Source organism: Marmota flaviventris, chromosome 7 (assembly GCF_047511675.1).
Source record: "Marmota flaviventris isolate mMarFla1 chromosome 7, mMarFla1.hap1, whole genome shotgun sequence".
In the NCBI taxonomy this organism is placed as follows: domain Eukaryota; kingdom Metazoa; phylum Chordata; class Mammalia; order Rodentia; family Sciuridae; genus Marmota; species Marmota flaviventris.
Window position 1 is genome coordinate 41,386,695 of NC_092504.1, and position 24,435 is coordinate 41,411,129.

The following is a 24,435-nucleotide window of genomic DNA, read 5'->3' on the forward strand; positions in this document are numbered from 1 at the left end:
AGCCAATCAAAGAGTTCATGCCCCAAGGTACGACTTACATTGCTGGGAGCTCTCAGTAATGTCAGCAGATTGTAACTTTTATTTTTAACACATTGTAAACATATATATTTCTGCGCAACTTAAATTTCTGCTCATCTATATATTTTTATCACATATAATTACAGGAACTTGCATTAGCTCCGCAGAAATTAACTCTGTTGGGGAAGACCTGTGGGTATGTGTGAAACACAGATCTTCGACAGTAAACCTCATTGCCAATGGTCATTGGGGTCTTGCACGGGCCCAGATCTGGCCTCTGAGCCATATGTCACTAGGTTCAAAGGCACAGAGAACCACAGGGTAACTGGGCGAGAAAACGAGGGGGAGGCACCTCATAAATATTTGCACTTCCAACCCGAGGCTAGAAGGGGTGCCTGGAAAGGCAGACCCTAAAGAAAAACCTTTCCTATTGGGATCCGGCACATAGCACAGGCCTGCAGGGCCTGCTGGACGGGGGGTGGGGGGCGGCCCCCTCTTTGGAGACCTAAACAAACGAAAATAAGGCAAGTTCTCACTTCCTGGTCGCCTGCTCTTCCCGAAGGTCCCCGACACCGGACAGACACCGGGGGGAAGGGAACTCCGGGCAGTAGGTGGGGCCCACCCCAGCCCTGCACCTCCCGTCCTCGCCCTCCTCCGGGCCTTACACGGTGACGTGACCGGAGCCGCGGACCACCACCGGGTCCGGCGAGTACTTGAGCAGCTGCTCTTCCAGGGCCCGCTCCTCGTCCTCCTCCTCCTCATAGATCTCGTCGAAATCCGCCATTCTGTGCCTCCGAGCCCCCCTGCCCCAGGGCCTGACTCCAGGGTCTGGCGCCGGGGTTCCGGCTGGCGAGGCGGCGAGGCTGAGGGAGTCGCTGCCGCCGGTTCAGGCCGCGGAGTTCGCTCTCGTCTGTCTCGACTCCGGCTAGTGAACGGATGGGGTCCGAACCGTCGCCACCGCCTCCGCCATTACCATCGGCAATAACAACAACACAATGTCAACATCCGCCCAGGGGCCGACACCTCCACCAGCACCGCCGCCGCAGCAGCAACTCAGGCAACCACAGCAACAGCCGGAGCCACCCGCAGCGGGACCAGCCGGCTACGGCATCGCGAGACTTCCCGGGAGTGGGGGCGGGAGCGTGCGTGGGCGCGCCGGCTGGCGGGCGGGCGCGCGCGCGCACGTGAGTCCTCGCGCGCTCCCAGGACGGTGTCCTCCTACTCTTAACACCCACCGGCACGCTGGGGCGCGCGCTCCCGCTGGCGCGGCCCCGCCCGCCAACTCCTGGGTCGAGGACCCGGAAGGCGGTGGCCGTAAGGATTGGAGGCTATGACCTCGACTTGAGAAACGGAGTTTGGAGTGTCCGGTGGGACATACAGTTCCCCAAAGAAATCTCTAACCCAAACAAACAACCGAAAAAAAAAAGCCCTGGTTGGAATAAAGAATGAATCATGCGTGTGATTGCCAGTTATCTAATAATCTCGATTTTGTCAGTTTTTTTCTTTTGAATTTGTGATGAGAACCAACAGTCTGTACTTTCCCAGCATGAGGAGACCAACAAGATGCATTCCTGTCCACTGTACTACAGGACTTCCCAAAACCTCCAAATTGAAAAATTTGTCCCTTTTTAGCCCTTTGAATATAGTCTGATTTGTGAGGCCAGTGGTACTGATAATTATTTCTTGCAAGAAATCTCCACTAGTTATGCTATGAAACAAAATTGATAAATTTTCCAGATTCCAGATTAGAAGTTGCAGTTTCCTGCCCCAAATCCCTTACAAAACATCATCTGTTTTCTTCTGTTAAAACCTTAGAGAATTTTGTTTTCTTTCTGACCAAAAACTTAAAACACACACACACACATACAGAGAGTGAGAGAGAGAGAGAGATGTAAAGAAGGGACAGAGAATGTTTTGCTGTTTATGTGGGAGGAAGGAAGGAAAGACAGTTGTCTTCATAGATTCTGCCTATCTGCCTTGTAAAGGCCCAAGAGTCACCTTGGATACTTGGTTTCATAGTCAACAACCTGTCAGGCAAACAATACAGGGGCAGAAGTGGGCTCCTGAGGACAGAGTCCTGAATAATTAGGGTCTACTTTTAGGGGGATGAAGGGATAGTCCTATTTGACCCAGTGTGTCAGTATCCAAGTATAGTGTTCACATCCTTGAAGTTTACTTTACATGGGTCATTGTCCAAGTAGAAAAAGTGAAAAGGAGGTCAATAAGGACAGGGAGAAATGACAAACAGCCTCCTATTGGAAATGGCTGGAGAAAAAGTGCATAGTCAATCAAATAAAGGTGGAAGAAAAACAGTGGTTGTTATCAGACTTGTATACCATCTCAGAGGTTTTATTCATTCAACAAATAGTTAATGAGCTTCAACTATGAATCAGGAACTCTGCAAGAGTGTGTGTGTGTGTGTGTGTGTGTGTGTGAGAGAGAGAGAGAGAGAGAGATTGAGCACACACACACACTCAGAGAGCATGGTGGGGCACATATGTCATCCCAGCTACTCTATGGGGGCAACTTAGCTAGACTCTTCTCTCAATAAAAATAAAAAAGGCTGGGATATAGCTCACTGATAGAGCATTTGCCTAGCAGATTCCAGTTCTGGGTTCAGTCTCCAGTACTGAAAATATATCACCATCACACACACACAAAAAAAAAAAAAAACCCACAAACAACAGGTGTGTGTGTGTGTGTGTGTGTGTGTGTGTGTGTGAACATGACTCCTTTGCTTTTAGTACCTTATCTACCATTAAAGGAAGCAATTATAGTTTTTCATCAGGTGTTCAGAAGACTGTGTAGATGTTCTAGTAGAGCACAAAGGAGACAGCTTGGTCTGGTAGTTAACAGTAGATTCTAGAACCTGCCTGCCTGCTTTTGAATCTTGGCTCTGTCACTTATTATGTGACCCTGAACCAGTCACTTACCTCTCTGTTCTTCACATATAAAAGAAGGATACAATAGTACCTACCCCACTGGGCTGTTCAGATTAATATGTGAAATATGAAACGTTTAGAAGAGGACCAGGCCCTCAGTAAAGAGCGACAATAGTGACAACAGGCATTCTAAAGGGCCCATCCAGTTCATTAACTATGAGAATTACAATTTTTTTTCAGTACTGGGGATTGAACCCCTGGGTGTTTTACCACTGAGTTACCCTCGTAGCCCTGTTTATTTAGAGACAGGGTCATCACACTTAAGTTGCTGAGACTGGCCCCAAACTTGCCATCCTCTTGCCTTAGCCTCCTAAGTTACTGGAATTACAGGTGTGTGCCACCAAGACCAGAGAGAATCACTACACTTTTTTGGCATTATGTAATGTTTTGTTGTTTATGAGTGACATATGTAATATATCATTGGATATTTTCCCCAAGAGCCCTGTCAAGTAAGCAGGAAGATGTTTTTTCTTCAGTTTCAGAAATGCCATATGACTCTCTCATGGCCACACAGTTATTTAATGGTCACTCAGGGCTTCAGCACCAACACATTGGATATGTCAGGCTTCTGAATTTCCTTCTTAGCAGGAACCAGGAGGATAAGGGCTACACTCAAAGGAGTGCCTTCAAATGGGAAGGTAAGATAAAAGCATAAAGGAGGAAGGTAGGTCTATTCCCAGCACAGCCCACCCCCATCTTCTGTGGCTGAGAATTCACCTTTTTGTAGAAACAGTGACCAAGACAAGGGGCTGCTGCCTGAAGTACCTTAATCATCACAAAGCTGACCATGACCCAAGGGCAGAGCGAGACAAACACAACTCCTTAAATCTCCAGCCACTTTCACAGTTCCTATTTCAGAGAAGGAGCTCCATAAATGTTGTGTGAATTGAGCAATATGGTTACTGAAGCTATTTCCAGAAAGCTATGAGTTAACAAAGCTTTGGAGGACTGTGGGAATCTCACCCCTATCTATCTTAACACTGGTTCTATGTGGGAGAAATGTTCTTGCTCTAAGAACTATTCAACAGAGAGATCTTTGTAACTCCCACTGTTTGGGTATAAGGTGGGGGTTAATTTTTCTTTTCTTTTTTTTTTTTTTTTTGGCTCATCTTTTTTCCTGTTCTGAAAAAACCTATCAGTGCCAGAAAAGGGGTGTGGGACCTGGGAACAAGGCCAAGAGGGTGAGGGAAGATGAGTCAAACATTTCCCTATGATAGTTGACATCATAGTTCCAAACTCCACCCCCAACCTTCCAGGGTTCAGTTTCCTGTCAAACTTCTTTCCCCAACCACCCATTTCAGTATCTTTTCCCTCCATGTTCAAGAGCTCTTCTTTGCCCTGCTGAGTTCCCATCCCTGTGTGCACTCCTCTCCATTTGAGTTCCCCTTCAACTCCTGTCTCCCATACTTTCACATTTACCTTCAGACCAAAATGACTCAAAGCCAAACAGGATAATGCTTCGGGAGGCAGCCAGTCTTCAGTTGCTGTTGAGGCAATTGTTCGTGGATTTGAAAGCCTCCAAGCTCTGTCCCTACCTAGCTGAGAAGCCTTTGGACGATTCAATGGTCTAAGTTTATTTTTCTTCATCCTAAAATAGAACCTGTGTCTTGGGGTTATCAAGGATCAGAGGAGATAATACAAGTGCTTTAGACTGAATTGCACCCCACCACGTGTACATTGAAGCCCTAACCCTCAACGTGATGGTATTTGGAGATGGGGCCTATTGGGTTTAGATGAGATCCTGATGGTGGAGTCCTCCTGGTAGAATTAGTACTCTCAGAAGAAGAGACAGCAGGAGCTTGCTCTTTTCCTCCCTGCCATATGAGAAACTAGCAAGAAGATGGCTGAGTGCAAGCCAGGAAGAGAACCCTCACCAGGAAAAATTTTGGATGGCACCTTGATCTTTAATTTGCTAGTCACCAGAACTGTGAAAAATACATCTCTGTTGTTTAAGCCACACAGTCTACAAAGGACTGAATGTTTATGTCCTCACAAAACTTGTCTGTTGAAATTCTAATCCCCAAGGTGATGGTATTAGGACGTAGGGCCTTTGGGACATAATTATATCATGAGAGAAGAGCCCTCGTGAATGGGATTAATGACCTTAGAAAAGAGGCCCCAGAGAGCTCATTTGCATCCTTCCACTATGTGAGGATATGGTAAGAAGACAGTGATTTGTGAAAAAGAAAGTGGGCCTTCAACAGACACCACATCTGACAGTCTGTGATTGTGGACTCCCTAGGCTCCAGAACTGTGAGAAATAAGTCTTTGTTGTTTATGAGCCACCCAGTTTATGATATTTTGTTATAGCAGCTTGACCAGACTAATACTCAATCTGTATTTTTTTTTTGTTATGCATATAAATCCTCATTTGTTCATTCATTCGACAAATGCACACTGAATGATTCCCATCTGCCACACACTGTGCTAGGAAATGGAGACTTAGCAGTAAGGCAGTACATGAGACATAGGCCCTGCCTTCATGGAACACAAAGTCCACTGGGGAGATAATTGTGAAAATAAATAATTATTGGAAGTGTGATCAGTCCTGTGGAGAAGTATAGGAGCCAAAGAGAGCAGTAAACAAAACTAACTCACTCTGAGAAATCGGAATTTATTCTTGGAGAAGAAGAGATTTAAGCTGATGAACTAAGCAAAGTGGTAGCGGTAGGGAAGAAGAGAGAAGAGAGGGGAAAATTCCAGACAGTGGGAACAGTATGTTTAAAGACCCTGAGGCAGAAAAGAAGATGGTACAAATGAGGTACAAATCAAAGCCAGTGTGGCTAGATCATGTTGAGGAAGGCAGAGAAAAGATTTCTCACTCCAGTCAGAATGGCAGCTATTATGAAGACAAACAACAATAAGTGTTGGTGAGGATGTGGGGGAAAGGCACACTCATATACTGCTGGTGGGACTGCAAATTGGTGCAGCCAATATGGAAAGCAGCCAATATGAAAAGCAGTTTTCCTTGGAAAACTGGGAATGACCACCATTTGACCCAGCTATCCGACTTCTTAGTCTATACCCAAAGGATATATAATCAACATACTATAGAGACAGAGCCACATCAATGTTTATAGCAGCACAATTCACAATAACTAAACTATGGAGCCAACCTAGACGCCCTTCAGTAGATGACTGGATAAAAAAAAAAAATGTGGCATACATACACAATGGAATTTTACTCAGCAATAAAACAGAACAAAATCATGGCATTTGCAGATAAAGGGATGGCGTTGGAGAAGACAATGCTAAGTGAAGTCAGCCAATCCCCAAAAAACAAATGCCAAATGTTTTCTCTGATATAAGGAGGTTGATTCATAGTAGGGTAGGGAGGAGGAGCATGGGAGGAATAGATGAATCCTAGATAGGGAAGAGGGGTGGGAGGGAAAGGGAGGAGGCAGGGGGTTAACAAAGATGGTGGAATGTGATAGACATCATTATCCAAAATACATGTATGAAGACACAAATTGGTGTCAACATACTTTATATACAACCAGAGATATGAAAATTTGTGCTGTATATGTGTAATAAGAATTGTTACGCATTCCACTGTCATTTATTTTTTTTAAAAATTTTAAAAATCAATAAAAAAAATCTAAACAATTTTAAAAAAGATTTGAGATACAGTCAAAGAAGTTCATGGAAACCCGATGATCTTTGTAAGAAGTCTGAAATTCATCCTGAGAGTAAAGATGCTGAAGATGGGAAGTTGGGCAATGACACTATTAGATGTGTATTTTTAAGTCCCCAAATTGGAACCCAGTAGTCCAGCCACCGTGCATGTATCATCCTCTCCTGTTCTGCAAATAGTATGCATTCTGCATCACAACAGCAGAATCTTTGGTAAATTCTATCTCCCCATTTTCAGGTCACATGATTGGGTTAAGCTGATTGTACCTCCAATTCCAGTAGTGACATGTGACCTAAAATATGCAGGATATGCCCCAAACTTAGAGAGTTTTTGGTACCCAGGGAATCATGGGCAACAAAGCTGCTGCTCCAGTGCCCCAGGTTTGAGGAAAGCCATGTGCAATACAACTCCACAAAAGATCTCCATGGAGCAACAGGTATCTTCTTCAGCTTCCATACAACTGAGGCAACTAAGGGAGAGGGAAGGAAGATGGTGTAAGCTAGACTAGGGGCTTCCTGAGGGCAGAACCAATTTTGTTTGGGGGAAGAACAAATGCTTTCATCGCACACATAGTGTGGCAGGCACTATTCTAAGCACTGTGTAACATAACAACCCTGTTAGCCTTACGAACATCTGTACCACATAGGTACCCTTTTCATTGCTATTTATATGTCATGCAAACTGAAGTGCAAGGTAACCTGGCCCAAGGCCACATAACTAAGAAGTGGTAGAATCAGGACTTGAGCGTAAAAACTTGTTTCCCCACCCCCCATGATACCACATGGGATTAAATTCCAGAGGGGAAATAGTCAGGTGACATACCTCTATCTTCCCAATAGCTACACTATTTAATTAGTACTTAATGAATATTAAATAGATGGCTACATTGTATAAAATCATTCTTTTATTTTTTTCTAGGTAATTTCACACTGAATATTTAGTTCAAACTATATCCCTAAAATATTTTATAATAAATCTATTATAAAATGTGGATTTTCCCATTTGAGAAACCTACATGGGTGGACATTAATTCTTTTAAAATAATATGTAAATCAAAATATTATCTAAATACAATCCAATTTAAACCAACACTATAAATATGAAATACAAGTTGTACCAGGCTCTCCTCACTACTATGTTTTCAGTTCATAAAGGGACCGTCAGTTGCTCCCCAAATCATAGGCTCATCAATCGAGAATGGAGCCCAGAAGTCATGCAGTCCACACTGGCCTTCAAAACCATATAACAGTGTACATCATGTGGTGCTTCCCTCTGTACCTAAACACCTCCAATAATTATATGAAGTATCTAGAGCATATTGAACTTATGGGGAAATTCTCTTGTGTTCTTCCACATAAAAGACTGGATTCTTAAAGTCTGGGATTATGTTTTGACTTTTTTTTTTTTTTTTTCATTCCAAGTCCTTGAATATTACCTAGAATCCAAGAATCATGGAACCTATCTTCAACTATTCTCATTTCAGTCTCTGGGACACAAAACTAGTCTATTCCTGTGTGATAGGAACTAGAGTCCCCATCCCATGTCTCTTTTCTTTGAGCTAAATATGCCCATTTACTTCAACAACATTTCCTCCAGGAAGGTAGTTTTAAGTCCCCAAATTGGAACCCAGTAGTCAAAGACTGACTCTTTGACTCCCATCAGCCTTTGTTTGTCCAATAGCTTTCTTAACATTGGGGGCTCAGAATCACAAATAGCGTCATTGAAATGAGTGTTATCGTCAACCTCCAAGATGACCTCCTATGAGACTTCTCATCTGCTCTGACACTTTTCTAGTACCCTCCCACACTGAATAGAGCTAACCTATATGACCAACGGGGTTTGTGAAATTGACAGTGTGTGGCTTCTAAGATCGCAAAAGACCTAATTTCCAAATGGTTTTCTTAAATCACCCACAGTGGAAGCAGTCAGGTCCAGGTCATGAGGATACTCAAAGAGCCCTGTGGAGATTCACACCAAGAGGAAGTGAGGCCTCCTGCCAATGATATGAGCAAGCCATCCCAAATCAGATCGTCCACCCCAGTCAAGCCTTCAGATGACAGTAGCCCTAAATAACATCTTGACTGCAACCTCGGGAGGGACCCTGTGCCTGACTATCTAGCTAAGCCACTCTTCAATCCCTAACCTACAGAAATCATCAGAAATAATAAATGTTGGGTTGAAGTTGAAGCTCAGTAGTAGAGTGCTTTTCTAGCATGTGTGAGGCACTGGGTTCAATTCTCAGCACCGCATATAAATAAATAAAATAAAGGTCTATTGATATCTAAAAAAAAAAAATTTTTTAAAGAAAGTGTAGGGCAGGGGTGTGGCTCAGAGGTAGAGCACTCACCTAGCATGCGTGAGGCACTGGGTTCAATCCTCAGCACCACATAAAAATAAAATAAAGAAATTGTGTCCACCTATAACTAAAAATTAAATATTAAAAAAAGAAAGAATAAATGTTTATGGGCTAGTGATACAGCTCAGCAAAGATATGGGAATGGAGAAGAGGTAGAGTATTTGTCTAGCACATTTGAGACCCTGGATTTACTTAACAGTCTTGTCTTTGTTTTTTGTTTTGAGACAGGACCTTGCTATGTTGCTCAGACTTGTCTCAAATTCTTGAACTTTTGGTTTCAAGTGATTCTCCTGCCTCAGGCTCTCAATGAGCTGGGACTACAAGTGCATGACAGCATGCTCAGCTTGTTACTGTTATTTTTAAGGCACTACATTTTGAGTGATTTTATGTAGCAATAGATAATTATTATGGGCAAGGCCAGAAGAAAAGGAGATTAGCCCTTTCTTCCTAACTCAAGATATCATAAGAAAGAGTAAAGCTGATGTGGAAGCACATGCCTTTAATCCAAGTTACTCTGGAGGTGGAGGCAGGAAGATTACAAGTTTGAGGCCAGACTCTGTAACTTAGAGAGACCATATCTCAAAAGTAAAAAATAAATAAATAAATAAATAAAAGAGCTGGGAATGTACCTCAGTTGTTAAGCACCCCTGGATTCAATCTCTAGTACTGCTAAAAATAAATAAATAGATAGATAGATAGATAGATAGATAGATAGATAGATAGGAAGTGTAGAAAGACAAAGAAAAATAGATTGAATAGATTGATTAAACTCTTAATTTGTAAAGTTTTAAGTTTTTGCTATTGTTGTTGGTTTGTTTGGGTTTTCCTATATATAAAAGTTTCTTTCTTTCTTTTTTTTTTTTTTCATCAGTAGGGATTGACCCAGGACCTCACACATTCAAGCATTCTACCACTGAACTATATCCCCAGCCTTTTTAAACTTGATTTTAAAGAAAGAGTATTGCTAAGTTGCTCTGGCTGGCCTCAAATTTCTGATCCTTCTGCTTCAGCTTCTTAAGTAGCTGGGATTATAGGTGTGTGCATCACATCTGGAAAAGTTCCTTAAGGCATATTTTTAAGGAAGTTGTTTTGTTTATGCCTCTGTAGCATAGCCATAGTGCCACACTTACATAGACAATTGGAACACATCTTTCAAGATACTGGATTTCACCTTAAAGGCCAAATTTGCTTATGAATAGATAATATGAAAATCCACTTTCAAACTTTTTAGAACTCTCCCTGGAAGCCAATGTCCTTACTTACCAGTATTAAGATTTTTCTATAGTTCTTTGCATATGAATATGGAAGGGGTTGGAGTTGATAATTATTATTATGTCGGCCTTCGGACTTGAATTTAGGTAGCATTCAGTTACATTTGGGACATTAGAAGAGGACTTTCCCTAAATTTTTTTTTTTCCGAATATGCCTACATTCACATTTTTCAAATTTCTTTCTTTCGTTTGTTCTTTCTTTCTTTCTTTTCTTTTGTATCAGGGATTGAAATCATGGACACTTTACCACTCAGATACATCCCCAGCCCTTTTAAGTTTTTACTTTGACACAGGGTCTCCCTAAGTTGCTGAGGCTGGCCTCAAACTTGCAATCCTCCTGCCTCACCCACCACAGTCATGGATTACAGGAATGTGCCACTGAACTCGGCTTACTTTTCTATTTTCTGGTATTTGATCTTCTTCTTCCTCCTCCTCTTCTTCCTTTTCCTTCTCCTTCTCCTTCTTTTCTCCTCCTCCTTCTCCTTCTTTTTCTTCTCCTTCTTCTTTTATTAGAGCTTTATAATTATACATAGTAGTTGGGTTCTTCCCAATAAACTCATATGTGCCTGGAAATCCGTTTCAGCTCACGATTCCCTTTTGTCCTTCTCCCTTTTCCCTCCTGTCCCCCTTCCTCTCCCCCATTCTCCTTCCTCTACTCTCCTAGACTTTCTTTCAGATGTCTCTTTATTTATATTTGATTGATTCTTTTTACTTATATATAATGATAAAATTCCCTATAATACATTTATATTCAATCTCTTCTTAAAACACGAGTTACTCTTATGCAGAACTGTTTTTAAAGAACAAATTCTTTCAAATCAGTTAACTTTAGGGCTTCAATATTCAAGGTATTATATTGCTCCTAGAGATGTTGAACACAGAAGGAGATATGTGAATGACTTTAGGCTTTAGAGATCATCTGAAAATTTGTACTTCGTGAATTTAAAAAGACCAATGTATTCTTTGAAACTGGACTAGAGATAAATTGGAGGATGAGAAAATTAAATCACTTACAAAGATAATAACTTGGGCTTGCAAGAACAAAATAGTTCTAAGTGAACTTCTTGAGAATTTCTCATTGCTTTTATTTTGTTGTTGTAGTTAATAGCACCATTTGGAAGATATTTGGATGTGAACATGTTTGGGAATACAATGGCTTTATTAAAAAACAAATGTAAGGGAAAAGATAAGGCAAAGAAAAGAGTTGAAATAATATTATATCAATAATATTTATGTCAATGTTTACATATTGTTTTACATCTTACAAAACATGTTCATTACAATGTCACATCTAACACTCATGACACCCTAGGGATCTAAACAGAGAGATATTATTTCAAATGCATAAACTTCAGCAGAAAATGAAGTTAAATGACTTACTCCAGTTCAATGGTTCCTAAAAGGGTGAAGTACACCTAGGATCTAAGATCCCTAGTGTTTTTATGGGTAAAAGTTTCTACTAAAGGGAGAGAAGAAGGAAAAAATTGTAAACTTGATGAGAAAATGAAGCTAAGTATTTTGATTCAGTATAATGAACAACTGCTAGGTAGTTATTTAAAAGTTCATACGCACTTCACCAAATATTTAACAACCTCAGAATCATGTATAAGAAACTGGGGGAAGAGTTGACTCAACACTTGTTGTCCTGGTCTGTGCAGTAGAGCTAATTATAGTGCTCACTCCCAGAATGTTGCAAGGATTAAATGAGATAATGCATATGTAAAGAATGATAAGCACTTCCTAAATGTTAGTTGTTATTGATGATATTGTTGTTGTTGTTAATCAGGGTGGAGAGAACCCTAGATAAAAAGCAGTACACATGTGTTTTCACGCTGCATTATAATCAGCCAACTCTAAATTATCTTTCAGTTCTTTTATCTAAAGAATGAAGACAATATTCTTAACTGCCTCCTTCACAGAAATAATTCACCATAGTGGGCCATGTTCTAAGCACCTTGTAAAAATACAAGAAATTTTTTCTTTTCTTTCTTTTTTTTTTTTTTTGGTACTGGGGATTGAACTCATAGGCACTCAACCACTGAGCCATATTCCCAGCCCTTTTTTTGCGTTTTATTTAGAAACAGGGTCTCACTGAGTTGCTTAGCACCGCTTTTGCTGAGGCTGGCTTTGAACTCACGATCCTCCTGCCTCAGCCTCCCGAGCTGCTGGGATTATAGGTGTATATCAACGCGCCTGGATACAAGAAATTTGTACAACCATTTCTCCCTTCCAGTCTTTCCTTCCTGTTGTGAGCAAAGCCATACCATGGGGCTGCAGAAAGTGTATATGAGCCATCATCCATTCAGACCTATGTGGGTTGGCAGTTGAAGAATTCAATGACAATCCTCCTTTCTTAGCTCAGAAGGCTAAGACAGGAGGAGTACAAGTTTAAGACCAGCCTCAGCAACTTAGCAAGACCCTAAGCAACTTAGCAAGGCTCTGTCTTAAAAAATAAAAAGGACTGGGAATATAGTTCAGTGGTTAAGTGGCCCTGGGTTCAATCCCTAGTATCAAAATAATAATAATAGTTATTATTATTATTATTATTATTATTATTATTATTATTATTCAATGACTGAATGGGACAGAACAGTTGACTTGATTTTATCATTTTCTGAGAATAAAATGAACAGTGCACATCTATCTATGAGGGTTCAAGGAAGTGGCAATGCATGTATCATCTAAGGAAAGACAGGTTGTTTATCAGTATTATTTATGGGATTGCCATAGTGATTATTTGTGCTGAGATGTAGCTCAGTGGCAAAGTGTCTGCCTTGCATTTGCAAAGCCCTGTGTTCCACCCCCAGTTCCAAAAGAAGAAGGAGGAGGAGGAGGAGGAGGAACCACTATAGTGATTATTAGTCTGTAAGAAGAGATATGTACTCTATTATACTCACTGCACACTCTAGATATGATCCCAATCTGGCCCAAAGATTTCCCTCTGCCAGTGGTTCTACTAGGTCATTTTAACTTCATTCTTATAGCCACCATCTGCCCACCCCACTGCCAACCACAAGGACTTGTTGTTCAAGGGCATGTCACCTGAGTAGGTGATCATTCTTGGCAGTGTCTTAGAGCAGCTGATCATCCATGATGAAAGCATTGCTGTTGACTAAATTGGGGACCTTTTGGACCCATCTACATCCTGTGACATTAGCATGTGGTTCTTTCCTGTGCTGCCTGATCCGAGATGTTTTAGGGATGATGTAACTTGGCAATTGAATCCTAAATCAGAATCTTTTTAGATGATAATCTTGGATTAACTAAGAGTCGTGCCAATCAATTTATGAACATAATGCTTCTCACATGTTGATCTATAATTAGTGTTCACTAATAGAGGCTTTTTTTCCCCCATATTACCAAAATGAGTTTACAGACTAGATAGCTTGGGATCCTACTGTCATATGCATGTGAAATGTCATTTTATAAATACTATTGCCAAAGGATCAGATATGATTCTCTAATTTATTTCAAGGATGATCCAAAACAACATTTCAATGGTTGGCTTGAGCAGAGCAGTCTGGTCAGATTAAATCCAGTCAGATTAGGCTTATGCCATTCGGGATAGTCTTATAATCCTTTTTAATCATTTGTTTCTGGATGATCATGAAAATAATATAGGAACAAATTTATTAACATAGTTTGAATTATATTTGTGCATATTAAACATTTCATTTTTCTCTCACTCAACCTTAAGAAAGAAAACTATTGTGCTTTTACAAACTATTATCATTACATCTTTTCCTATATGACATTAAATTATGCAATCTTGGAAATTTTACTGTATTCTATCTTGTCCAAGTAATTGTTAAAACTTCTTCTTCCATCTTTTATTCATTTTCTTTCCATGAGATACGTAATTTCTTTCTTTTGATCATCATCATATTGACCTTTTTTCTTTTTATTCTTTTCCTTTATTAATATTTCAAAGGCATTTTCTTTGCTGAAAAAATATGTCAAAGATTTAAACCATGTGCCCTTTTTGAAGATTAGTATTTAGGGAGATTAAGTTGCACTTAAAATGCATATCAGTATATATAAAATTATTCCTTATAAAATAGAAAAGATCTTAGTCACAATGATACATATTTTATCCTCTCTGGGACATCAGTTAACAACTGTCAATTGTCGAAATCAATTTTCAATGTAAATTTGTTTTGAGAAAATCTAGTTTTATGAAATGCTTCTAGAGAAATAAAAAGAGAAGGATAACTTCTTTAAAGTGGAAATTACTCTGCTTTGAATTGCAATTACCAAAATTCCATGCAAACTATCTCAATAAATAAAGGCACTTATTGACTTCACTGATGATTGAAGTTCAGAGGCTGGAAAGGCAAGGCACAATATGATCAGTCTTCTATTACCATTTCTTCACAATCCTTTGGGCTCAATTTTAGAATAAGTCAGATCCTTCCCTTTTCTCTGCAAAATGACTACAGAAGATCCAGCCCTCACATTTACAGAACTTACCTCTTAACTGAAGCACAGTCTTAAAAATACAGAAGACTTTGAACCTGGAAAATAAGTGTTACAATGACACCACCCCAGTGACTTTCATTATTGCTAATATTTAACATAAGGAAAGGTTAGAATGTAAGTCCATTAGGAGAAAACTTATGTTTTGTTCACCATTTTTCCTTGGAGTCTTGAAAAGTACATAGCATACATTAAATACTCAATAAATATTTGTTGAATTAATGAAGAACTGTTTTTTAAACAAAGGGCCTTTTATCTGAATATTAGAAAGCTTTGTTCTGAGAAAACAGGGGAAGTGACTTATCCATCTTTCCATGAGACTTGGTTTCATTGAGTCAAGTCCTACATTTTCCTTTACTTCCCTGTATATCATTAACCAAAATACCCAATCTTCAGAAGAAAATCGAGCATCCACATGTTCTGTAACATAGAAGAGTACATTTATTTAGAGCATTCTGTACACAGCCCTGTGAAAGAAGGCATGAAGAGACATCAAGAAGATACTAGAGGGTCTAAGGAGGTAGCTCAGTGGTGGGTATTATGCTTAGTACACGCGAGGCCTTTGGTCTGATTCTCACCACCAAAGAAGAAGAAGAAGAAGAAGAAGAAGAGGAGGAGGAGGAGGAGGAGGAGGAGGAGGAGGAGGAGGAGGAGGAGGAAAGGAAGAAGGTTCTAGAACCATTTTTGTCTTTTAAAAAAATGAATATTGGCCAGGTGTGGTAGCACAGGACTTGGGAGGCTGAGGCAGGAGAATGCAAGTTCAAAGCCAGCCTCAGCAACTCAGTGAGACCCTGTCTCTAACAAAATACAAAAAAGGGCTGGGGATGTGGCTAGGTGTTTCAGTGCCCCTGTTCAATCCCTGATGCAAAAAAAAAAAAAGAATACTGGGGCCAGAGATGTAGCTCATAGGTAGAGCACTCACCCAGCATGCCTAAGGCTCTATGTTTAATCCCTAGTACTACAAGAAAATAATAATTAGAATAATAAATTATAATTTTTAAAAATGATCACTAAAAATATTTGAGCCACATAGTCTCAAAGACATGTTTTTGTTGTTATTGTTTCGGGGGCAGGTCCTAGGGATTGAACTCAGGGATGCTTTACCACTGAAAAACATCTCCAGTCCTTTTTATTTTAAGACAAAGTCTCATTAAGTTGCTGAGGCTGGCCTTGAACTTAAAATCTTCCTGCTTCAGCCTCCTGAGTTGCTGGGATTACAGGTGTGTGCCACCACACCCAGCCATGTTTTTGCTTGTTTGTTTGTATTTGACAGTGCTAGGAATTGAACCCAGGACCTATCATATGCTAGGCAAGTGTTTTGGTCACTGAGCTACATCCCTACCACAAAGACATGAGTTTGACAGACATATGTGGTCAACTAATCTTTTTTTTTAAGTTGTCTATAGATTTTTATTATTATTATGTTTCACTTATTTATATGCAGTGCTGAGAATCAAACCTAGTGCCTCACACATGCTAGGCAAGCAGCATTCTACCACTGAGCTACAACTCCAGCCCCATAATCTTTGACAGAGGAATCAAGAAGACACAATGTGGAAGGGTTAGTTTCTTTAACAACAGTGTTGGAAAAACTGGATATCCATATGCAAAAGAATGAAATCGGGTCCATGTCTTATACCATATAAAAATTAGCTCAAAAATGGTGTAAAGAGTTTGCTATAGTTTTGATGTTGAATGCCCCCAAAGGCTGATATATTAAAGACTTGGTCCCCAGAGTGGCACTAATCAGGAGGCTATGAAATCTAAAAGGTGGGACCTAGTGAATGGTGTTTAGATAATTGGGAGTGCACCCTTTGAAGAAGATTGTGGGACCCTGGTCCCTTTTTCTTGCTCTTTTGCTTCCTGACCAGGAGGTAAGCATGGACCCCAGAATAACAGGGCCAATGAATCCTTGGCTAGAACCTCCAAAACTGTAAACTAAAACCTTTTTCTCTTTACAAGTTGGTTATCTTGGGTATTTTGTTATCATGACAGAAAGTCTGACTAACACAGACTTAAACATAAGATCTGAAACCATAAAACTCCTAGAAGAAAACAAAGAAAAGGCTGCTTGACATTTGTCTTACCAATGATTTTTTTTTTTACTATGACACGAAAAGCAGTGATTAAAAGTAAAAATAGGGCTGGGGATGTGGCTCAAGCGGTAACGCACTCGCCTGGCATGGGTGGGGCGCTGGGTTCAATCCTCAGCACCACATAAAATGAAATAAAGGTGTCCACCGAAAACTGAAAAATAAATATTAAAAAAATTCTTTCTCTCCCTCTCTCTTCTCTCTCTCTCTCTCTAAAAAAAATTTATTAAAAAAAAGTAAAAATAAACAAGTTGTCCATTAAACTAAAGAGTTTCTGCAGAGCAAAGGAAATAACAAATAAAAAAGTTGACCTACAAAATGGGAAAAAAGTATTTAGAAACCATATATTTAATAAAAGGTTAATATCCAGAATATATGAAGAACTCATACAACTCAGTACTAAAAAATAAATAAACAAATAACCTGAGCTGGGGCTGTAGCTCAGTGGTCGAGTGCTTGCCTACCATGTGTGAGGCACTAGATTCAAGCCTCACCACCACATAAAATAAATAAATAAAGATATTATGTCAATCTACAACTAAAAAATTTTTTAGTTAAAATAATGATAATCTGACTTTAAAGTGAGCAAAGAACCCAAATACATGTTTTCCAAAGTACACATATGAATGGCTAACAAATATATAACATCATTAATCATCAGAGAAGTATAAATTGAAATGACGAGATATCACCTCACCCTATCATAATGAGTCTTATCAAAAGTCAAGAGGTAAGTTTTGGTAAAGGAAAGGAGAAAAGGCAATCTTTGTAAATTAGTACAACTAATGTAAATTAATACAACTGTTAGGGAAAGATTATGGATGTTCCTTAAAAAAATTAAATTAGAACTTCCATATGATCCAAAAATCCTACTTGGATTATATATCAAAAAAAGAAAGAAAGAAAGAAAAGAAAAGAAAAGAAATCAATAGCTTGAAGAGGTATCTGCACTCCCTTGTTTATCGTAGAGTTGTCCACAGCATCTAACATATGAAGTCAGCTTAAGTATGCATCATTGAATAAATGGATAAGGAAAATACAGACACAAAGGAATACTAGTCAGCCTTTAAAAAGAAGGGTATCATATCATTTACAACATGGATAAGCCTAGAGGGCATTATGCTGAGTACAATAAACCAGACACAGACCATTTTAAAATGGAAATTTCAAAAGTCAAATTCATAGAAGCAGAGAAATGGATGGTGGTTGCCAGGGCTTGGGATGGGGACCAGAAATGGGGACATGGTGGTCAAGGGAATAAACTTTCAGTTATGAGATGAATAAGTTCTGGGGAGCTAATGTACATCATGGTAACTATAGTTAATGTTGTATTATATGCTTGAAATTTGCTAAGAGGGTAGATCTTATTAAGTGTTCTCACCATACCACATGCAAAATGTAACTTCTGTGAGATGCTGGAGGTGTTAATCAGCTTGATTGTGGTGATTGTTTCACAAGGTGTACATGAATCAGATCATCACAGGTACACTGTGGTTCAGATATGGTTTGAGTTGCACCCCAAAGGGTCTTATGCTAGAATTTTGGTGCTTAGTATGGTGGCGTTGAGGTGGTACAACTTGTAAGAGGGGGGGCTGAGTGGGAGGTCATTGAGAGGGCCAACCTCAGAAGGTAATAAATGTCACTGAAGTTATTAATGGAATTCTCGTGAGACCCTGGCGAGCTCTCCAGAGAGTGGGGTGCTATCATGAAAGGCCACCTTATGCAGTTGCTGGTTCTTTTTCTGCTTTTCCTCCATGTGTGATATAGGGAAGGGGCCCTTTACCAGGGGTCAAACCGGTCATGTCACCTAATCTTGGACTCTCAGCCTCCAAAACAGTGAATCAAATAAATTTTCTTTCTTTATAAAGTACTCAGCTTTGGGTGACTTAACAGAGCAACAGAAAATGGACTAATACATATACTTTAAATATATAATTTTTTTGTCAATTATGCCTCAATAAAATTAGAAAAAAATAACCATAGGTTTGAATCCAGGTTCTGCCACTTACTAATTAAGACCTTCAGACAAATTACCTCTTTGAACCTCAGTTTCCTCATCTGTGAAATGAGGATGATACCCTTCTCACTGCTTATTGTGACGATCAAATGTAATAATATATTAAAATGCTTATTACCGTGTCTGGCACAGTAGACACTCAAAGAATGATAGTGTCATTATTATTCTGATGCTCTGAGAAACTTCAACTTGACCTAGTCAGATAGCCCATTCATCTCACCCATCTCTCTAGGCAATGCTGAGAGTTAGTTTGCAAGGGATTCCTACGGAAAGATGAAAGGCATGCCTTAGGCATGTTTGAACAGCTCCTTTGTTGCCTTTGTATGAGAAATCATATCCCAGGATATGCTATGGAGCCATAATACTTAATATTGCCATATACGGACCCACAGAGGAATTTAGGATGATTTGAGTTTTTAACATTAGGAAGAAAAAGTTTTGTGGAAAAGCTACAGTTTTTTGTTTGTTTGCTTGCTTTGTTCTGTGTGTGTGTGTGTGTGTGTGTGTGTTTTGGCGGGGGGGTGGCAGGGACAGGGATTGAACCCAGAGGTGCTTAACCACTGAGCCACATCCCCAGTCCTTTTTTATATTTTGTTAGAGACAGGGTCTTGCTGAGTTGCTTAGGGTCTCTTTAAGTTGCTGAGGCTGACTTTGGACTTGCAATCCTCCTGCCTTAGTCTCCTAAGCAGCTGGGATTACAGGAGTGCTACACCAGGCCCTGCAAATCTACAGATTTGAGTAGCACATCGAACATTAAAACTAGATGAATGAGAAAAAGGTAGAAGCACTTTAAGTGGAGAAAGGTATGAGTAGGAAGCCTCATATATGGTAAGATAGCAACCTGCACTGAGGACCATAAACAGGCCTGCCAAGTTCAAGCAGGAGACTGATCCAGAATGCAATGAGATGAGGGCAGCTGTCCAGGTAATGAGGTAACTGATAAAACGTTAATAGCTATAGCTGGTGATTCATTATGGTACTGTATATAATTTTGTGCACTGATTGACCATGTCTCTCTCCTTCCATCTACATGGGATCTCAAAGATGAGCAGTCTTCTTTCTGGAGGTAGATATGACAGACCATTTTGCAAGCACTTCAGCTTCTTCAGGAAACACAAACAAACATGCTATGACCTGGAAGATTCTGACTCAGACTGGGAATCTGAGCAATGTTGAGGAGAATGAGCTAGGACCAGGGCACAAACATCTGGGTGCTCTATTCCATGGGATTCTTGCCATGTTAAATTGTCAACAGGTTATGTGGATATAAAGTTGACTGAGTCAGAAAGTGTTCAAGCTCTACATGGAAGAGGCAGTCTTCCAGAAAGAAAAAAAAAGTAGGGCATCTGATTTCCCTACTTCACCGTGTTTCTATAAGATGGGATGAGGAAGGAAGGCTCAGGCCAATTCTTGAAGGTACATGTTTGGCTCAGGTGAGTTCAAAAGGCTGTTTGCAGCTCTGATTTCCTATTCAGGCCAATTCTTTCTAACTCTAATCCCATATTCACACCAAACTGCCTTACAACCTTGATCCGGTATCCCAGGTTTATTCCAGCCCTGCTGTCAAGTGGCAAATACTAAACCAGATAGACTCACCAAAAGAATAGATGATTCCTGACAGTAGGGGAGTGAGATTCTTGTACTGATTCAGTTTTCAACCTGTTACATACCATGTACCAACCAGTCTGGCAGGTAATGAACCCAAGTGACTTTGAGGTCTTTCCTGACCATCATCCTAACCACCAATCCAACTTTGCGTAAATTCATTTTTTTCTTATTACTTCAAATACTACATGTAGTTTTGCTGGGTGCAGTGGCCCAGGCTTGTAATCCCAGTGACTCAGGAGACTGAGGCAAGAGTTCACAAGTTCAAGGCCAGCCTATGCAATTTAGCATGACCTTGTCTCAAAATAAAAAATAAAAAGGTCTGAGGATTTAGCTCTCTCTGTGGTAGAGTGACCATGAATTCAATTTATAAGTACTGTAAAAATAAATAAATTACATGTAGTTTAAATATTATAAACTTGCCATTTTTTTAATTTCCAATCTCAGTATCTCTTAAATTTATCTATCTAACTGCTACTATACATCAAACAAAAATTCTCCCAGATTGTTCTTAAAGCTCAAAATGTCAGCCAGGCACTGTGGCACACACCTGTAATCCCAGTGGCTCGGGAGGCTGAGGCAGGAGAATGGCAAATTCAAAGCCAGCCTCAGCAGTGATGAGGCGCTAAGCAATTCAGTGAGACTCTATCTCTAAATAAAATACAAAATAGGGTTGGGGATGTGGTTCAGTGGTCATGTGCCCCTGAGTTATGTCCCAAGTACCCCCCCCACACACAAAAAAGTTCAAAATGTTACCTGAGTGTTGGTACACACCTGTAATCCCAGCAACTCAGGAGGCTGAGACAGGAGGATCACAAATTCGAGGTCAGCCTTAGCAACTTAGCAAGACCCTGTCTCAACAAATAAAAAGGGCTGGGGATGTGGCTCAGGGTAAAGCATCCCTGGGCTAGATCCCTAGTACAAGAAACAAACAAGCAAACAAAAAAGCTCAAAATGTTAAAAACCAAATGATTTTCTTCCTTTTCAACCACTCCACCCAGAACCCCATTTGAAGGGATGAAAAACTGTTTATCTTCTACCTGTAACCACGGTATTTGTCAGCACCATCACCATCAACACAGATACCTGAGCTAGAAACCCAAGGCCCTGCTGGCTCTTTTCTCTTTCTGTACTCCATCCTATCTCATGAGTAACCCAGGCTGTTTATGCGACTTTAAATTTATCCTCTCTTATCCATTCATTCCACTATAGATTAAAGGAGCCCTCATCTTCTCAAATCTGGACTTTTGTACTGTCTCTGGTTTCTCTCTGTTCCAATCTTTTTGTGTGTGTGTGGTGCTAGAGATTGAACCCAGGGGCCTTGTGTATGTGAGGCAAGCACTCTACCAACTGAGCTGTATCCCCAAACCCTCAATCATTCTTTGCAATTATTATAATATATGGACAGTCCTCAACTTACCAGGGTTTGATTTACCATTTTTTGATTCACAATGGTGCAAAAATGATACATATTCAGTAGAAACTAGATTTTGATTTTTTCCTATTTTTATTAATTTTTTAAATTTATAAATGACAGCAGAATGCATTACAATTCATATTACACATATAGAGCACATTTTTTATATTTCTGGTTTTATACATAGTATATTCACACCAATTCACATCTTCTTACATATACTTTGGATAATGATGACCATCACATTGCACCATCATTTCTAACCCCATGCCCCATCCCTTCCCCTCCCACCCCTCTGCCTTACCTGGAGTTCATCTATTCCTCCCATGCTCTCCTTTCCTACCCCACTATGAATCAGTCTCCTTATATCAGAGAAAATATTAGGCATTTTGTTTTTTGGGACTGGCTAACTTCACTTAGCATTATTTTCTCCAACTCTATCCATTTACCTGCAAATGCCATGATTTTACTTTCTTTTAATGCTGAGTAATATTCCATGGTATATAAATGCCATATTTTTTTAATCCATTCCTCTGCTGAAGGGTATCTAGGTTATTTAGCTATTGTGAATTGTGCTGCAATAAACATCGATGTGGCTGTGTCCCTGTAGTATGCTGTTTCTAAGTCTTTTGGGTATAGACTGAGGAGAGGGATAGCTGAGTCAAATGGTGGTTCCATTCCCAGTTTTCCAAGGAATCTCCATACTGCTTTCCATATTGGCTGTACCAACTTGCAGTCCCACCAGCAGTATATGAGTGTGCCTTTTCCCCCACATCCTCACCAACACTTATCGTAGCTTGTATTAGATTTTGAATTTTGATCTCTTCTCTGGCTTGCAATATGGAGGGCAACATTCTGCCGCGATGCTGGTTGGCAGTGATCCCAGCTCCAAGTCAGCCACACTTTCACAAAGGTAAGCACCCAGGACCCTCCAGGTACACTGTTGCTAAGCTAGGACTTTCAGTAGATTAGGTATACAAAATGCACATTTTACTCACAATACTTTCAACTGATAATGGGTTTATCGGGATGTAGGTCCCCTGAAACTGGAGGAGCATCTATAATCATCTCAATTCTATGCTTCCCATCTTCCAAAGACTGTTTATTTAATATGGAGACACTTCACACTCCATGTGCCACTTGGAGCCCTTGTTTTCTGCCACCAGACACTCCTTGCTACTTCTCTGTCCTGCATGCAGCTCTGCCACCTCCATCAGCCTCAGGCTCATTCATCCTCTGGGCCTGTGTGCCCTAGACCTTAGGCCTAACATTCTCTTCCCCTGTTCTTTTTTGTTGTTTTTAATCTAAGAATCTCTTCTGAATAGTTCAAGGCCCAGTCTTAGCAAAACTGATACCAGCAGGAAGAAAGAGCTGCTCTCTCCTCCCTGATTCCATAGATGGGCCCACTGTCACACCTGTATTAGAACCCATCACTGGCTGTGGTTAAGTTCTAGTCATCTTTGTGGCCCCAGCACCTACTGCACGTAGAAGCTTGGTAAGCAATGGTGAATAAAACTGATCAACAGCAACTATCTTCTATTTCCAGAAGTTCTTCTAACACCATGACTCAGGCCCATATTTAAAGTAACCATTATTCTGATGCGTGTGTGTGTGTGTGTGTGTGTGTGTATGTTGTGAGGTTTTTTGTTTGGGGTTTTTTTTTTTTTGATACCAGGGATTGAACTCAAGGTCACTTGACCACTGAGCCACATTCTAGCCCTTTTTATTTATTTATTTTTAAATTTTGAAAAAGGGTCTTACTAAATTGCTTAGGCCCTTGCTAATATGCTGAGGCTGGCTTTGAACTTGCAATCCTCCAGCCTCAGCCTCTGGAGCCCACTGGGATTATAGGCATGCACCACCATGCCCACGCCCAGATAGTTGTTATTTTTGACAACTAAATACCCTTAGAGTCCTGTTTGGGTCAAGATCATTCTCTGGCCAATACCTGTGGTATTGGAAAGATTAGTAGCCATACTATTTATTAAAAACATGAACTTGAATGATCTCAAGAAAGGAAGGAAGGGAGGGAGGGAGGGAGGGAGGAAAGAAAGAACAGAAAGCACAGATGAAAAAGCCCTCTCGGGGCTGAGTTGGTGGAGTGCTTGTCTCACATGCACAAGGCCCTGGGTTCAATCTTCAGCACCGAAGAAGGAGAAGGAGAAGGAGAAGAAGAAGAGGAGGAGGAGGAGGAGGAGGAGGAGGAGGAGGAGGAGGAGGAGAAAAGAAAGAAGGAAGAAAGAAAGAAAGAGAAAAAGAAAAAAGAGAAAAAGCCCTCTCAAGATCAACAGCAAGGGCTATGACTTTGGCTCAGCAATAGTGCACTTGCCTGGCATTTGTGAGGCACTGGGTTTGATTCTCAGCATCACGTGTAAATAAATAAACTAAAGGTCTATCAACAACTAAAAAAAATATTTAACCACCACCAACAAAAAGATCAGCAGTGATGCACTTCACTTTGGGCTACCATTACATTTTACATCAATCATTATTATCTCTGCTGCATTAGAGGACATAAAACAGGAAATTAGTGTACACCTGAGACATAATAAATTCCAAATAAAAATGGTATGTAAATAATCAGCGAATAATCAATCATTGAATTA

General features: G+C 40.2%; 1 protein-coding gene across 1 annotated transcript in view; it reads right to left on the reverse strand.

The window, feature by feature from the left end:
• Window positions 1-1,143, reverse strand: part of Chic2 (cysteine rich hydrophobic domain 2) — a 42,127-nt gene extending 40,984 nt beyond the window's left edge. The window contains exon 1 of the mRNA XM_027938261.3: window positions 684-1,143. Within this exon, the coding sequence (XP_027794062.1) occupies window positions 684-802 (119 nt within the window). The 5' untranslated portion in view covers window positions 803-1,143. The remainder of the gene's footprint in view (window positions 1-683) is intronic.
• Between the last annotated feature and the right edge of the window lie 23,292 nt (window positions 1,144-24,435).